The sequence below is a fragment of the Antechinus flavipes genome, chromosome X (genome assembly GCF_016432865.1).
Source record: "Antechinus flavipes isolate AdamAnt ecotype Samford, QLD, Australia chromosome X, AdamAnt_v2, whole genome shotgun sequence".
Classification (NCBI taxonomy): Eukaryota; Metazoa; Chordata; class Mammalia; order Dasyuromorphia; family Dasyuridae; genus Antechinus; species Antechinus flavipes.
The window spans coordinates 44,163,384-44,181,787 of record NC_067404.1 but is presented as its reverse complement, the minus strand read 5'-3'; the positions used below and the strand labels follow the sequence as shown (position 1 = coordinate 44,181,787).

General features: G+C 42.4%; 1 protein-coding gene across 1 annotated transcript in view; it reads right to left on the bottom strand.

Moving 5' to 3' along the window:
• FRMD7 (FERM domain containing 7) overlaps positions 1–11,455 on the bottom strand; it is a 40,849-nt gene extending 29,394 nt beyond the window's left edge. The window contains exon 1 of the mRNA XM_051969154.1: positions 11,399–11,455. Within this exon, the coding sequence (XP_051825114.1) occupies positions 11,399–11,455 (57 nt within the window). The remainder of the gene's footprint in view (positions 1–11,398) is intronic.
• Between the last annotated feature and the right edge of the window lie 6,949 nt (positions 11,456–18,404).

Genomic DNA, 18,404 nt, shown 5'->3' with positions numbered 1-18,404 from the left:
AGGCTGCCAAGATGATTTGCCGCTACAAACGAACCACAGTCCCATGTAATCCCTTTGCCTTCCTTTCAACCCCTCCCTTCAGCACCAAGCCACCCAGAAGGGTGTAGGGCAAACTAGGTGGTGGAAGAGCACCATTTTGCTTTTTCCTCCTTATCCCATCCTTGGGCTGCCCAGACCTCATCCATAGGTTGCTTGATTTACTCATGCCATCTGGGTAATTTGGAAGTGCCAAACTCTGTTTCTTCCAGGGAGATAGAAAGCCATGTTTAATGACCTACCATGCCTTTGAATTTTGAAGTTGAAGAACTTTCACCACCTGTCCTGCTTCTAGGCTTCCAGACCTCAGCGTTGTCATCTGACATGTGTTACAACCCCAACCCCCCTTGGGCCTTGGTATCTGCCCAGCGACTACTCCCTGAAGACTTCAGGAACTTTCCATCTACCCTACAGCTCACTTTTGTTAAGTCTCATCTTCCCGGATTAAAGTGTGAGCTCCTTGAGAGCAAGGACTATCTCACTTTTTCTACTTGTATCCCTATTTAGCATACAGTAAGCACCGATATGTTCTCTTTCATTCATTCATTCATTTACCCCAACTACAGTAAACGCACTTGCCAAGCTGGATAGCAGCAGTAGCAGCACAAATAAGTAAACTCAGTATCTGCACAATCCTCTCACAAAGCACTTTTGATCTGTAGTCAATCACATCAATCAAAAATCATTTATTAATTACCTGCTAAAAGGATACAGCATAGTACTCAAGTACTCAAAGAACTCAAGACAGTTGTCTCTATAAGAGCCAAGTTCAAAACCTGGCTCTGCCATTTATTATCTGTATGTCCTTGGGCAAGGCATTTAACATCTGGACTCCCCCTTTTCCTCATCTGTTAAGTGAAGGAATGAGATTACATGATTTCCAAGTCCCTTCTACCTCCAGATCTATGATCTTAAAAGTCAGGTCCTGGGCAAGGGTCTGGGAAGACACAGGCAAAAATAAATAGTCCCTGCTCTCAGGGTTTATATTTTATGATGGGAAATGTGCACGCACGCACACACACACACACACACAAATCCATACAAAGTAAATACCAAATAATTCCAGGAGGCTAAAGGGAAAGGTCCCATGACAGTAACACACCAAGGGAGCTGGGAAATCTAAGAAGTAGAGTTGAAGGAGAGCATTCTAGGCATGAGGGTCAGTATATTCTGTCCCTACCTCCCAAGTGTCCATTTGTGTTGAGGATACCACCAAGTTCCCAATTTTGCAGCCTGGCATGCTCGATTCCTTCTTACCCATCTTCAATCAGTTCTAACAAGCTGTTGTTGTTTTGTCCACAGCATTGCCACCTTCCTATTCTCTTTACTCCCCTCTAACCCGACTCTAACCCTAACCCTAAATGTGCGCCTCCCGACTCTAACCCTAAATGCGCACTCCCATGCCATTTCTTCCTACTTGTTCTCAATGACTGTAGCCTCTTTCGTCTCCAATCCATCCTCTATGCAGGTGCTGTCATAATCTTCCTAAAAGCACAAACTAGGCCACATCCTTCTACCTTTAGGACAAGCTCCTTGGCCAGCCACAATCCAGCTCCAGCCTCTTTAATCCCACTTGACTTTGCATTATTCCCTTGCACACGTTCTAGAATTCAGATAATTAGTGGGAAACTTTCTTTCTCTCTTTTTTTTTTTTTATAATTATAACTTTTTATTGGCAGAACCCATGCCTGAGTAATTTTTTACAACATTATCCCTTGCACTCACTTCTGTTCTGACTTTTCCCCTCCCTCCCTCCACCCCCTCCCCCAGATGGCAAGCAGTCCTATACGTGTTAAATATGTCACAGTATATCCTAGATACCATATATGTGCACAAAATCGAACAGTTCTCTTGTTGCACAGGGAGAATTGGATTCAGGAGGTAAAAATAACCCAGGAAGAAAAACCAAAATGCAAACAGTTTACATTTACATTCATTTCCCAGTGTTCTTCCTCTGGGTGTAGCTGCTTCTGTCCATCATTGATCAAGTGAAACTGAATTAGAGCTTCTCTTTGTTGAAGAAATCCACTTCCATCAGAATACATCCTCAAACAGTATTGTTGTTGAAGTGTACAATGATCTCCTGGTTCTGCTCATTTCACTCAGCATCAGTTCATGTCTCTGCAAGCCTCTCTGTATTCCTCCTGCTGGTCATTTCTTACAGAACAATAATATTCCATAACATTCATATACCACAATTTACCCAGCCATTCTCCAATGGATGGGCATCCATTCATTTTCCAGTTTCTAGCCACTACAAACAGGGCTGCCACAAAGATTTTGGCACCTACAGGTCTCTTTCCCTTCTTTAGTATCTCTTTGGGGTATAAGCCCAGTAGTAACACTGCTGGATCAAAGGGTATGCACAGTTTGATAACTTTTTGAGCATAGTTCCAGATTGCTCTCTAGAATGGCTGGATGTATTCACAATTCCACCAACAGTGTATTAGTGTCCCTGTTTTCAGTGGGAAACTTTCTTAAATGTGACCTCTCATTGCTCATCTCCATGCATTTCTTGCTGTAGTTTGTTTGTTTTTTTGGTTTTGGGGTTTTTTTTTTGGCAAGGCGATTGGGGTTAAATGACTTGACTCCAAATCTAAAGTTCCTTCTATATAATTTACCAAAGAAGAAATGTTGCCTTCTCAGGTATGTTAACATAATAGCTGTTACTTCTCAGGGTAGGCAAGCTTTTACTTACTTTCCCCATGCTGCTGGCCCACTAAGGCTTCCCAGGAAGGTCTCACTAAATCTGAGACTCCTGCTTAGGGGAGCCGCATGGATATTGTATAAAACTGGGAAGAACAACCCAGCCTTATTTTTTTTTTTTGGGGGGGGGAGGGGATGCAATTACCATGCCTGTATCCAAAAGACCTGAAAAGTGACAGTGTAATAATAGCTTTCTCAAGACAGTGCTCCCAAGTCTTCTGGAAATTGCTAGCTACTTGGGGTAATTAAAACAATTAGAATTGTTTGTTTCTATGAATGCTCTAGCACCAAAACCATGTGAGCTTGATGTGCAGCCACAGCCTGCAACTGGGAGCTAGAATTCTTCTCTGAAGAAGCAAAACATATTTGCATCAATGCATGAATATAAAGGCATCCAACCATTCTTTTCCATGACATAGAAAGGCCAGAGCAGAAAATAACTAGCTTCCTTCACTTTGCAGAGGAAAAAGTCTCGACCACCATACTAAAAGTATGAAACAGTATACTTTTTGTTATCCCAAGATAACTGAAACAAAGGGATAATATTGGGACAGGGGAGCGAGCCAGAGACAAGAAATGCTTCCCAAGTTCTTTCTTTGGAGTTCACCCTATTTTCTTTACATTCTTCCCCACTCTTCTAACTTTATAATTTGTGGATAGTTAAACGGAGGGCTGGCTGGCTCTTCTCCTTAAATCTGGACTCTTGTTGCCCAGCTTCTCCACCTCAGCCCCGATCCTTTATTTCCCAAATCTAATAGGTGGATAAATGACAGCTAGATATATGATTGCTAGACAGATGATCAATGTAGCATCTATTAAGTGCTTACTGTGTTCCAAAGCAATATAAAAACACAAGTAGGCAAGCCAGTCCCTGTATTTTCAGCAGTTGTATTCTATCCCTTTACCTCCCATTGCTTATCCCACTAGTTTGGCTGTTCCTTCTCCCCTCCTCCTCGTGTACCCTTCCCTCCTTCCATTAGCCCTCCTTGCCAGGAATGTGAACAGCTGGTCATCCCCAGCCGGCCTCATAAGGCAGTGAAATGTCAGCAGCTAGAAGCTGCTCAATTCTGAGGGGCTGCTGAAAACTCTCAAAGGGAATCATCAAGACATAACACTTTTGAAAAGTTCAGCCGCACAGGGAACCAAGAATGCAAATCTATTAAGGTTAGCATAGAAAATTTGTACTGAATGAACAGAAAACCCATTTTTAAAGAAATCCTTAGGAACGTATAACAAACTATAATGGGATTGGGGCAGAAGAGAGAAGGGCTTCAGCACCCTTTGGAATCACGTGTATTTTAGGATCTAAGTATAGGATTAAATGAACCACAGCACTCCATACTCCTTGGGAAAGAACAGGTCACGTGACGAATCAATGCCATTCTAGCCGTCAGGAACCACAGTCTCTCTCCCAACCCCCATTTGGAAAGTAGTGCCTGCCTTGGGCAGGAATTAGTTTCAAAGTCCCTGTTGTGCAAAGCCTTTGGCTCGGTATCAAGCTTCATTTTGGTTGCCTGTTATTCAGGAGTCCTCTCCTCCATCCTGGTGTCTCTCATCACCCAGCTCTTCCAATCGGGCCTCTGATCCTTGGTTTGCCGGTGCCTTCACTAATTCCTACCTGACTTCCTGGCTGGTACCCAATCTTTTAAATTCTTTGTTCTTCTTTGAAATTGATTATCTGGCTATTATTTGAGCTCCTGGTCCCATTCCCCTTTTCCCTTGGATCTCAATTCACATTACAGTGGAAGGCCTGCCACAAACCAGGGGACAGGACTTCTTAACACCTCATCTGTTCTCCGGGCATTGGCACGACACAGCAACAGATATCAGAGGCCAGTAGATAATCCGACTTAGACTCATAATATAGTAAACTTAGGAGGCTTTTAGAGGCTCGCCCAGTCCAACTCCATTTAACAAACAAGGAAACTAAGAGCCAGGGAGATTAAGTGACTTGCTCTAGATCACATATATAGTAAGTCGGAGGATTTCAATCAAGACCTCCGAACTCCAAACCTTGTGTTCTTTCCATTTCACTGACTGCATCTTCCGTTCAGAGAAACCAAATATTCATGTGGCTAATCCCCTGACTAGACCAGAATTTCCATCTCAACTTTGTATCTTTCCCAGTACTTAGCATAGGGCTCTGCATATAGAAGGGGCTTAACGGTTTGTCAACTGAATGAGCAAAACAGTGAATGTCTGAAATGGAAAGGACTCCTGAGGTCATCTCATCCTGGCGGCCTTGTACTTCAGCAACTATTTTAGAGAGACAAACTTCAAAAACACCCCCATTGGGTCCAGCACAGTATCCAGATACCCAATCCTCCCTAATCTTCTTTTGGGAATCATTTGAAGTTTGCCATTCAGAAATTTCCTTAAGCCTTTCTTGAACCTGTTTATATTTTCAACATATGCTCGGGACTGAAGATAATGATTCCAGGTGTTTATTATACAGTACAGTGGGGAAATACAGGAAGTTCTCCTAATTGCCTGAGACCATGCCCTTTTGGGAGTGAATTGGATAAGTCTTCTGGGATTTGGAAAATAAATCTTCATTATTTCCCTTTCATCTCAAAACCCTTTGGCTGATTCCTCCCACTCTCTCCCATCCTCCTAGAATCTGCCAAAGAGGCAATGGTCCAATGTCTCCATGTAGACAGTGCATCCATTCCCAGCTGTCTTCTCTAGCAGAGAATCATCCTCACTCATCTTCCTTTTCATTACCTACTGGTTCTCTCCCTACTGCCTTCAGTAGCCATGTGGATATTGTATAAAACTCCTGTTGATCTTCGCATCCTTGGGAGGAGGAAAAAAAAAAAATCAACTTCACTAGCTTCTATCTTCCTCTCACTAATCACAAATGACCTTTTAATTAGCTCTTGCCAGTTCTTATCCTTTTCAACATGTCTGCTCCATTTGGCACTGGTGACGCCCTTCTCTTCCTGGCTCCTCTCTGGGTCTTTATGAGACTACTCCCCCCTGGTTCTGTTCCTTATCTGCCTGACTCCTCTCTCTCCATCTCGTTTGCTGCCTCACCATCCATGTCATGCCATGCAACTCTAATTGTTCCTCAAAGTTCTTTCCTGGTTCCACTTACTCCCCCTACCCCCCAAATAAGTTCTCATTGGGCTCATCAGGTCATCTCCATGAAAACAACATCAGTCTCTCTCCTGAGCTGTGGTCCCCCATTACCAATTACTTATTGGGTATTTTTAAATTGGATGCCCCAGAGACATTTTAGACTCAACAAGTCTAAAATTGGACTCACTATCTTTCCCCCCTTAAGCCCTCCCTTCTTCCCAACTTCCCCAGTTCTGTCAGAAACACCACCATCCTTCTCAGGTTGACGATCTCATCATTATCCTCTATTCCTCACTCCTTTTTGCCCCACATACCCAATCAGTTGCCAAATCTTGTTCTCCTTTCTCACTATCTCTGGCATCCACTAGGGTCTATTCACACAGCTTAGCCCCCTTAGTTCAGATCCTCATCACTTCTCACATGCAATAATGTCCACTAGTCTTCCTGCCTCAAGTCACTCATCAGTGACCAACTAGCTAGTCCATCCTACACATTGCTGCCAGTGATCTTCCTCATATGATCATGTCATTCATTCCCCTACTCAAACTTCAATGACTCCCTCTTATCCCCCAAATAAAATATCAACTCTGATTTAGTTTTTGTAAATTCTTTACAATTTGGCTCCAACCTATATTTCCTATCTCAGTGGACACTGTCCAACCTTTACTCTGAAAGCTTGTAAAACTGGCCTCTTGTTATATATGCATGCATGTGTGTGTGAAACACACACTCTCTATATTCCATCTCTCACAGACCATTCTCCTTCTCTGTAATATTTTCCCTTCCTCACCTCTGCCTCCAAAGACTGATTTTTTCTTTCAAGAAGTAGCTCAATCACCACTTTCTCGAGGATCTTTCTCCTCTTTCAATTGCCAGTGTCCTTTGTCCCAAACTACTAAGTATTCAATGACACAGAGCTTGTCATTTTATTTGTATCTATTCTGTCTCTGCTCAGATATGGATTTGTCTTCTCCATTAGAATATAAAAGCTCCTTACAAGTAGGAATTGTTTCATTTGTTTTATTTGTACTCCTAATGGCTGGCATAGGAGGTGCTTAATAAATGCTTGTTACTTACTTATTAGTTTCATCTACACAAGAGCTAATATATATGTAGCACTTTAAGGCTTACAAGGCATTTCTCATGTATTATCTTACTACATTACAGATGAGGAAACTGAAGCAAGCAAAGATTCAGAGATTTGACCAGGATAACACAGCTAACAATTCTCTGAGGCGAGATTTTAACTCTGTTCTTTCTGACTCCTGTATCCCGCGGTAGCCTGTGCTACCCAACCACATCTTTCACATAGGACTGTCATCAATTCACAGGGTAAACTTGGTCATCTCGCTACCAGGTCCCTTAATTATCAAGATGATAGAAATATGGATAGATTATGAGTCAGCAATCAGTTACTGTGCAACTTTGGAAATGCCCTTTTCCCTCTCTGGACCTCCTTGAGTTTCCTCATCTGTAAAGATCAGTGTCTTTATAACTTCAGCTCTAGCATTTTAGAATTGCCATCACTTCATTTTATAGGCGACTCCAAGAAGGGAAGGGATCTGTAGGAGACCACAAAATTACTAGGTAGCAGAGTGGGCTATAGACCTCAAGTTTTCCGACTGCCAGGCCTGGGCAACTGTCCCCTCTCTACCCAAGCTGTTACCAGAGTCAAGTGAACAGGTTCTTATGGCCATCCTCTTGCACTTGGCTTCAGCTGACCTCATCCTGCTGCACGGTAAAACTCTTCCAAGGTCCCTCTTCTCCTCAAGCACTCAGGGCAGGCAGGGGCTGGGGCCTGAAGTACCTAGGGGCATCCTCCACCAAGCAAATCTACCACCCCTCCCTTCTTACTTAGGGCTCTGATTATACCATACTGTCCGCCTCTTCAAAACACTTCAATATACGTGGACTAGGAGGGAAGGAGAGGCACATTTTAATCTGCAAAGGCAGGGAAATTTATGGGGAAAAGGGGAGAAGGATGTACAAATCATTAGCAACTTGTACTAAAAAGTTGGCCCGTAAGGGCCCCTGAACTATCTTGTAGCTATTTACACCCTTCCAGTGCCAGTGTTGCCAATACCTTTCTACTTGAAGTGCTGAGGTTTAATTATTTGTGGGGGCTTGCATTAGCTGACTCCCTGCTATTTATGCACTGAACAAAGTTTGCTCTTCCCTCAATGCTCAGCTGGGTACTTGCTGGTACCGAGCACCCACATTGTGATTAGTGCTTTGAGCCCACAGCCTGACTGGTGCATCTTAGTCAGGAGAGGGGCTGATGGAAATATTTCTATCTTTGTCACTCCCCTACTCAATCAACTCCAGGGGCTTCCTGGTGTTTGCAAGATAAAAGATCAACTCTTCTGTAGAGCTTTTAAAGCCTTCTATAATCTGTCCCAACCTACCTTTCCAGGCTCATTAGACACTGTTTCTCCTCCCACACACTAATCTCCCCAAAAAGGCCTTCTCTCTGTTCCTGTGTCATGCCGCTCCATCTCCCATCCCTGTACCTTTGCCTGCAATGGACCCCTGCCTCATCCAATCCCCTTCTTCAAGATGCAGGTGGGGTATCATTGTCTATAGGAAACCTTTCCTGGTCCCCCGCCTCATAAACAACCTTGTATTTAACTACTTTGTGATTCTCTCTATATGTTCTTGTTCATTTTGTATTTTGCTGCATGTATTTATCTTCCCTGCTAGAATCCAAGCTCATTTTAAACTTTTATCCTCAGCCTTTAGCCCAGTGCCTGGTGCACAATAAGTGCTTAATAAATGCATGTTGACTGTTCCCACTACAGGAGGGTTCTGGACAATTTAGGAGACCTAGACATGAGGAAGAAAAAAAAAAAAAATCACACACAAACACATTAAGAGTTCTGGACATGAGGAGGAAAACACCCCCCCCCCCCCCAATAATTTTACAAGGCTAGACACTGACATCCTCCCAGGCTGCTGAGACCACCAAATTCATCTTCGAAACCTCAAAGACCCAGGACTTCCTCCCCGGAGTCCATCCCTCTGTTCACACAGACCACCACCCATCTTCACCTCAGCAGCCAGCTTTGGCAGCTGCTGCAGTCCATGCTGACCACTCCATCCCAAAGGAGAGAACGCATAGGAAGAGCATCACAAACCTCAAACCACAACTAAGACATCAATTCTGATTACTGCAGTGATTGACGGTTTATAAAGCACTTTCCTCATAGGTACCCAGAAAAGTATCCCCAGTTCTATTGACAAGGAAATTCAAGCTCTAGGAAAGAAAGGGACCTTTTCAGGGGCCTAATCAGCATTAAAGCCCAGGTCTCTTACTTCCTGAGATCAGTGTCTTTTTCATTCAACTATATTGCCTTTCTAAGAACCCTAGTGTGGCTGAGCTGGCCTTCGGCATGCCCCCTGGAACACCCTGATAAGGTGTATGGGGGGAAAAGTCTTTGCTTCAATGCTTCCAGTCCCAAGGGAGTCCACTAGCCAAGCCCATAAGGGTAAGGAGATCTAAGGGTTTGAATCCCACCACAAATACTACTGTAGCTATACAAGTCTGGGTAAGTAACAACCTTTCTGAACCTCTTTCCCCATCTATAAAATGGGCCGTCATAGGGAGCCATTAATGAGCAACTTGCAAGAACTTTTCAAACCTCTGAGTGCTATAAAAATATGCTTTCATCATTACTTCATTAGAGGGTTCTTTCCATGGCTGGGCATCTTTAAAAGATGCTTCCTTTTCATGCTCCCTCTCCTGATTTCTCCCCCTCTTCCCCCCCCCCCCCAACCAAAACTAGGGCTACACCCAGCCCTGCAATGAGAATCCTGCTAGGATTACTACTTACAGCCTGGCTTCCCACAATGCCAGCAGCCTCAGCTGTGCTGACACCCCAATTGCTGGGTATCAAGCCTCTCCCATTATACCCCAAAATAACAGCAGGCCTCACCATTTGCAAGAGGATAGCTGACTCGAAGCCAAGAGCTGGAGCAAATCAAAAGCAACAGCAATGGGTGACTTTTCCCCACAAGTTCCCATATTAGGTGCTTCCCCATTAACCATCTCCTAATGTCTTCTGTACAACAGGCTTCCTTGTCACTTCATGTCAAAAGACTGGCTTTGAGCTGCCTGAAATGTCTATTCAAAACTTAGCCTAGAGCAGGTCTTTCTGAAAGTGGAGGTCGCCGATTCAGGGCCTGAAAGGCGAGACCATGTCACAGCCAGTAAATGGATAAAATACTTAAAAAGCTGTTCTCCCTCTCAGCCCCCCCCCCCCCCCACTTCATACTTAAAAGGCTACTCCCCCTCCCACACCTTTCCATACTTAAAAGGCTGCTCCCCTCTCAGCTTCCCCCTACCCAAAAGTTCCTTTTCTTTTTAATGACGTTCCCAGAAAGAATAGGAAATGCCTAGACCCTATGATGGGAGTCATTTGCTGTGAAAACGTTCAGGTCTGTGGCTTTCCAGACGTCTTTCCACATAAAAACGATGAAGAGACAGAGAAATGGCAGGCCTGGAACTGCAGACATCATACCGAAAACACATGATGCACATAAAAAGAAAAACCCATTTTAAAAGGGGGTTACCCACACAGCTGACCTGCAAGATAGGCCTCTATTAGTTGTGAGTTAATGTTTTCAAAATAAAATATACCTTTTGTATGATCCTAGGAAATCTTTGATTTTTTAAATTATCTTTCTGATAATTATTATTTCAATTAGGAATCATCAACTTCTAAGACTCACAAACCAGGTTACTATAAAAAAAATAAATATCGCTTTAACAATGTTCCCTTCCCGATGATATTGGGAAATGACACCTAAAAAGATACAAATCGTCTCAAAGGACTGGTCGTCTTCAATTGTCCAAAACTGCATCAATAAATAAAGCTCAGTTCAACTTGAACCTTCCTCCTTGGTTTTTTCCTCTTTCCTAAGGCTCCCTTGTATTTATTCTATGTATTCCACTCTTTCCTCTTCTGATTACCTTTCCTCAGGGAGAGGCAAATAGATTGAACCTCTCCTTTTCATGACCAGTGTCATCCTCTCTCTAGTGCTTAGACAAAGGACACGGAATGATATCAATGAGAATAATTCCATCACTTACCCCTTGGATGCCCAGTCTAAACAGGTAACTCTGTGAAAGCACAGATTCCTCAAGCTGAAAGGGATCTCGGAGGCCAGCTTAGCCCAATCTATGCCAGAACAAGACTTCCCTCTAGGGCAGCCCCATCCAAGTGATCATCCAGTCTTTGCTTAGAGATTTCTTTTCAGTGATGGCCAACTCACTACCTCACCACAGCAGGGTCTCCGTTCTATCATGGAACAGCTCCTACTCGCAAATGTTAAGCATGCCTCAAAAGCTATTCTTCTTCAAGGAAGCAAAGTACTCACTCGAGGAGTTTCATGGAAAAATGCCCCAAACCCAATTTTAAATTAAATAAAACCTCCCTTTTCCCCAAAAGTACTATCTTTGAATGGTTTTTCCTGGGGACAACAATCACCTCTTAGGTTGGCTAATGAAGGTAAAGTGGTCAAATGGCCATTAGGTCACGCCGGAAACAAGGAGGACAATAAGGGGACTGCCACTTACATCTACCATGAAAATCTTCTGGGAATCATCCAGGAACTGGACTCGCAAGTGCAGCATTCTCGCAGAGGCAGAGGACTGCCAGCAGCCTTGGTGTTGTAGGTACCGAGTGAAAGGGGTTTCTCGCTATGCAGCCTGTTTCCACTTAGGCTTCCCCCTTGCAGCTGGATGGAGCTTGATAAAGAAACCGCCCCTGGCACAGGGCACAATCCAGTTGGGCTGAAGTGATGTATGCCAAAGGAGGCCGTGCCAGAAATAACCCCGCTCGCTGGAGCAGCCCCCTAGACTTAGATGGCAGACAAAGAGGAAGCATTTCTTGCTGGGATGCTGAGCGCATCCTTAAAGCAATCTCAGCATGAGAATGAGCTTTTTAAAATAATTTTTAAGCCACAGGGCATCTCCTTGATTTTAGAATTCTACAATGGAAGACGTCCCAGTAGAACTGGGCAGATAGGCTTTTCTTCTTTATAGAGTGTTGGATGGGGAAGCACAATAGTAGTGGCTAAAACTGCTGGCTGACTTTGGGCAAGTCCCCTTCTTGCTTGGGGCCTCAGTTTCCCCATCTAAAAAAATAAGGTAGTTGGCCCTTGACTCAGAAATACTGCTGCTGGGCATACGTGCCTAAAATAGTGCTAACACTTAATGATTTCTCATTCATTAATACATCTGCAAACAATAGAAAGGCTCCAAAAATACACACGTTCACATACATTAAGATATGTACACACACTAGGGCACTAGGTGGCACAGTGGATAGAGTACCAGCCCTGAAGTCAGGAGGACCTGAGTTCAAATCTGGTCTCAGACACTTAACATTTTCTAGCTGAGTGACCCAGGGCAAGTCACTTACCCCCAATTGCCTCAGCCAAAAAAAAAAAAAAAAAAAAAAGATAGGTACACACACACGTATATATATAAAAGCGTATACATAATATTCATAGGAGTGCTTTTTGCAAAACATAAAAAACAAACAACAACAAAAACCCTAGGTTTCCATCAACTGGAGACTGGCTGAACCAATACTGGTATATGAAGGCAATAGAATATTGTGTCATAAGAACTGTAGAAGATGGAAAGATTATAATATATAAAATGTATATAATTACAATATGTAACCAAAAATAGTAGAATCAAGCCTGATACTGTATCATGCACACTGTATCATTCTATACATATGTATGAAGAAATGTCTACCCTCCCTTAACTGGAGAGGTAAAGTACCATGAATAAAGTGTGCCGTGTTCAGTAAGATGTAGCTGCTAAGTCCTTTAGTTTTGCTTAATTCTTCTTTGTTATAAAGGAAGGTTGGGGTAGATCAAGAAACCACTGACGTAAAAATAAAAAAATCACAGCAAGTGGTCTCCGAGGTTCCTCTTGGCTTGTATGGCTTGAAATCCATATTGATGGATTTATGTATACCCGTTTCAAGTGAGCCCCCCTTCAGAAACATGCTAATCTGATTTGACTTCCTATTTCCTTTCGTGTTATCATCTCCCTTCCTGAGATGTCAGGAGATTTTTATGGTGTTTTCACTCCTTTTTTGAGCAGTCAGGGAAGGCGTGATCACCTTCTTTTGGGGGTTCTCACCTCCTTGAGAAGTCAGGGAGGTTATGACCACCTTATGTTCTAAAACAAAAGAAAGCAGGAGATGTTGGAATCTTTACAAACTGTTAAGTCATTAGAGTTGATAGAGACAATAATTATCTAATTTAGGATGGTTCAGTATGATTGATGTGATCCTACAAGGAGATGTTATGGGCCAGAAGAAACAAGGTACTAAGTAGAACTGATAAAACCAATGCTTGTGTTCACACCTTTAGAGAGTTCATATAAGCAAGAAGCTCTTAGGGCCAGAGAGCGCTCTGGGAGATACAGAAACCCATAATCCCACTCTCTCGGAGAAGGAGCATAAATAGAGCTCCATAAAAAAGGACAGAGCTCCTGGATAAAAAGGACAACATCATGTCACATGACATGGCAGAATGTCAGTGTGAGTGATAAAAGAGCACCAGACTTAGCCAGCAAAACCTGGGTTCAAATTCCACCTTTGACACTTACTAGTTGGGTGATCACAAACATTTTTTCAGTCTTTGGATTAAAGGCTGAAGAAACCATGATATAGAAATATAATGCAATTGAGGAGAAAGATGCCAATTATGAGAATTCAGAGCTATGTGCAAAGATTTAGGTGAACTGATATAGGTTGGAATAAGCAGAACAAAGACAGGCACATAATAATGCCTTCACATTAGGCAAAGTGATGTGACCTGGTACATTCCTGAAATGGACTAATGAGTGCTGAGGAATAAAAGTCTTTGGCCTCTCAGGACACAACAGAATGAAGAGTAAAAAGTAGTGTCTTGGCAACATGACAAATATACAAATATGTTTAAGAGGACTGCACACATGTTTAACCTATATTGGATTACTTGCTATCTAAGGGCAGAGGGGGGGAAAATCATGGAACAAAAGTTACTGCAAGGGCGAATGGTAAAAACTATCTTTATGTATATTTGGAAAAATAAAAATACGATGGAAAAATTTTTAAATAGTCATCTTGGGGCAGCTAGTTGGCACAGTGGATAGAGTACTAGCCTTGAAGTCAGGAGGACAGGAGTTCAAATCTGATCTCAAACACTAAACCCTAACTGTGTTTTTCCCTGGGCAAGTCACTTAAGCCCAACTGCCTCACCAAAACCAAAAAAATTTAGTGTATTTTCTTCTAGCTCTGGGAGACACTTTGGGGGATGCAATCCAGGACAGAAGGATGGGGAAAAGATGCTAGTGAGCAACGCAAGCAAGAGGGAGAAACAAGGGGAAGAAGCAAGGGAGTGACTGCTAGTTACAATGTGGTAGACAGTGTGGGGGAGGGGGCGGGAGAGGAACCTACACAGTGTAGAGAGCGTCTGAGGATGAGGCATGATAGGCAATGGATGTTTGAGCTTGCCAAAGATGATGGATACCTCTCTAACCCTGTCTTAGCATCTTTCTTCCCTTCCCAGGAAGTGACTTCTTATTCTAAAGCCCACCTACAGCTTAGCTCTGGCTCTCTGAAGATATATATATATATATATATATATAATTTGTTTGAATGTCAATTTGATAAAGGTTGATAGACCATGAGTATTATGATGTTTGTTTCTGCAAAAAGAGACAAAGACAAATATATGCAACTACAATAATATAAACAAGAAACAATAAACCAAAACTCAATGCTGTGTACTTCTAGTAACCGATCTTACTCCTAAAAAATAAGTGAGGGAATGCACTATATTCACTTTGTGCTAGCAGGAGGGAACTATGGGTGTGAAATACTACACATTCTGTCATATGTAATTGCTATGTCAGTTAGTTTTCCTTGTTTTGCTTTGTTACAAGGGAAGGCAGAGTGGAGTGTGGGCCATGGTATACAGATCAAAATACAGAAATCAATAGGAGTCCATTTTGAATGGGGGCTCAGAAGCTTTAAGAAAGAGAATCTTGGTATATCCGATTAACCTCTGAAAAGGAGAGAAAGAACAAGGCATATGGATCCAGTCCTTTTAGCCCCCCATTCTAAAAAAGTGGTCTTTAAAAATAGCCTCCATCCTGTTGCCTTTCCCCCTCTGTTCCCTTCTATGCATGGTCATTAAGATTCTCCTGCACAGGTAAAGAGAATAGTCATGCAAGGGAGGAAAGAATGACTTGAAAAGTCAACAGTGGTCACATTCTATGGGGAGAGTGGGGTACGTGTGGGGGTCAGGGGAAGAGAAGGTAATACAAACACATAATTCAAGGGCAAGCTCCCAGAAGAGATAGGAGATCAAATGCATAAGAGACTGGCTTTGGCAAAAAGGGTCACCTATTCATCAGAATCTAGAGCAGGGATATTCAAACTACGGCCCACGGGGCCAGATGCGGCAGCTGAGGATGATTATCCCCCTCCCCCAGGGCTAGGAAGTTTCTTTATTTAAAGGCCCACAAAACAAAGTTTTTGTTTTTACTATAGTCTGGCCCTCCAACAGTCTGAGGGACAGTGAACTGGCCCCCAATTTTAAAAGTTTGAGGAGCCCTGGTCTAGACAAAAGGAGGAAAGAATTGAGGAGTAAGATATTGAAGGAATCTGAAGTATAAACTTGGGGAGAAGATGAAGCACACAATGGAGGGCTTCCATTTTTTTTCCAGTAGGAGAATAAATCTTCCGCTAAGCTTGGGGGAAGGGAGGGGAAATGTAAAAACAGCTTAAATGCAGAAGAGAGGATTTGAAACAGAGGCTATGAGATAATCAATCTGGAAAGAGCAAAAAGATCAACTGCAATGAGCACCTTAATGAGACTGGAAAACAAATCTGTAGTGGATCCAATCACCTTGCGACTACAGTACTGAATAGCATTGGACCAAGAATAGAGAAAGCAATAGAAATAAAAGGTTAAGGTTTAGAAAGTGACAAGTCAAGAAAAGCTTTCTATACTTTTTTTCCTTTCTTTTCTTTTCTCCTCCTCCCCCTTTGCAATCCCTTGCATTCTGTTTTGTCTCCACCACTTTGACTAAAACTATTCCTTCCAAGGTCATTATGCTAAATGTTTCTTTTTTAGACTTCTCTGTAGTATTTGACATGAGTCCAAACCTTCCTCCTTGTGTTACTGTGACAATGGAAAGATACTAATATGACAAGATATTGTAAAGCTGAACAACTGCATCAGAGTCTGAAGGGGAAGAAAGACCAGAGTAGAAGGAATAGCCTGGTAAAGTAGGAAGGGCAAAGTGACACAAAGCTACACTGAAAAGGGAAAATAGATTCCACGAGGGTAACAAACAGTTAAGAGATGGACATCAGAAAATTGTGGCCCAAGAGAGGAATTTCAGAGTTTTGGTTTAAGGAGATGGTACACTTACTTGTGACAAGATCAATGAGATGGAATGAAAGCATAGATGTGGGAAATAAAGGCGACTGAGCGATGGATAAACCAAGAAGCAAACACATTTAAAGAGATAACAGCATGTAAGCTGAAGTTCCCCAAAGTAAGGACAGAGTGTGGTCTAACAACTCAGATATCAAACTTAAGAAAGAAGATAACCTAGAGTCAGTAGATTACAGCAATTGAGCTCTAAATCAGATGATCTGTTGGCACAGAATAAGGAACAAAATCATGCCTACTGCTTTTTCTGGCCTAGCCTGAGGCACTGAAGGAGGTGCATCCAGTACTGGAGGCAGTGGACATAGACACAATGTCTTCTAGAGGAAGCCAGGATTTTGTGACTGAAAGAACTTGAACAAAGTGTGAGGGAAAAGGCCTAATATGAGGTCATTTGTTACCCTTAAAACACAATGGAGGGGTAGGACAAAGCTACAAAGAATCTGACTAGAAAACAATCTGCAAGTTAAGGAACAGTACCCCAGGAACAACGGCAGATGAGATTCTGGTTCAATTTAAACTACATTAGATTAACACTGCCTGAACAAAAAGTGGGAATAGACCAGATGGCAAGAGACCTAAGGCTGGATGAGAAGAGACTTGTGCTATTTGTGGCCAAGTGAGGTCTAGTTGATTTATTCACCCTCAAATTCTGCCTCAAGGTCAGCTCCAATGTGGAATTGATTACCTAGAGGGGGAGGGGAGAGGGGAGAAGGGAGATGGAGTAAAAGCACAGGTCTCTGGCCTGGGCAGGACTTGGTGACAAGAAGCCTGTGTTTGGGCCTTGATCTTGGTCCTGCTCCAGGACTGGTGGCAAGATGGTTGGATGTGGAAGGCTGGATGGGAATAAAAAACAGAGGACAGCAACATAAACCTTCTAAAACTTACAAAGCACTGTATGTATATGCACTGTGTCTCATTTGATCTTTACAACAACTCTGTGAGGTAGGTATTATTCTTCCCATTTCAAAGATGAAGAAACTGGGATTGAGAATTAAAATAACTTGCCAGTGTCACACATAATTCAAAGCAGCATTTGAATCCAAGCCATCTGGACTCCAAGAATAGCATCCAAACTTCGTGGCTGGCTACTAACAGTTAAAATCAGAAATGAGGTCTAATGTCTGAAGCCCAAAACAAGCTCTCCTTCTCAAGGAAATAGGACTAACCAAGAATATTTTGCCTTCTCTATGAGGGGAGTAGGGAATTTGGAACCTAAATTTTAAAAATGAATGTTAATGAATTGTTTTTATATGTAATTGGAAAAATAAATTTTAATAAGCCTAGCTCCCGCTCCTCTTTTTTAACCCCTACTTCAACTGTTAATTTCTGAATGAGACATTCATATAAAAGTCCACATTTTTCTCACTCAAGTGACCAGTGTCTCTAGAATACTCTGACCAGTTATGGCCACAAGTTTAGGAAAAATACAAACCATGGAATACTCAGGAAAATTAACTAGAATGGTGAGAAAATTGGACACTGTAGTCTTTACACTACATTACACACACACACACACACACACACACACACACACACAATTACATCTATATACTATATGTAATATAAGTAGTATTTATGTGAGCTATGATCATTTCCCTTCAAGGGAGCCATTCTTGTGTTTTGTTTGATATGGAGAACTCTAAGGTATAAAAACCCCAGTCTATTTAGGGTCACATCTCCAAAGGTTTGGTAGAGTTCCTACTGACCTACTGGACATTCTGACCCCCTGCCCTGGTGAATGCAAAAGTGGCAGGGGGAGTGTTTTTATTTAAGTGTATCCTTTTTATTATAGTTACTTTTATTTATTTTATCCATCCTCAAGCCTGACTCACTGAACTGGCCCGATCTCTGTTTGGCCCACAACAATATTTAGTAGGATTAAATGGTAATGATTTTGTGGTTCTCATGGTGGAAGTGGGGAAAGGGCCATGCTGGCAAAAAGGTAGTCTTAGATTGGATGGACACATGATGAGTATTTTGCATCTGCAGCACTATTAGGCCTACATGGGAAGTCTTAATAGAATAAGGTGGCTCCCACTGACCCTGTAATATTAGCTCAAATTGCTCAAGTTTGACAGGGAGAGTAAAAATATTTTGAAATCTAACATGCC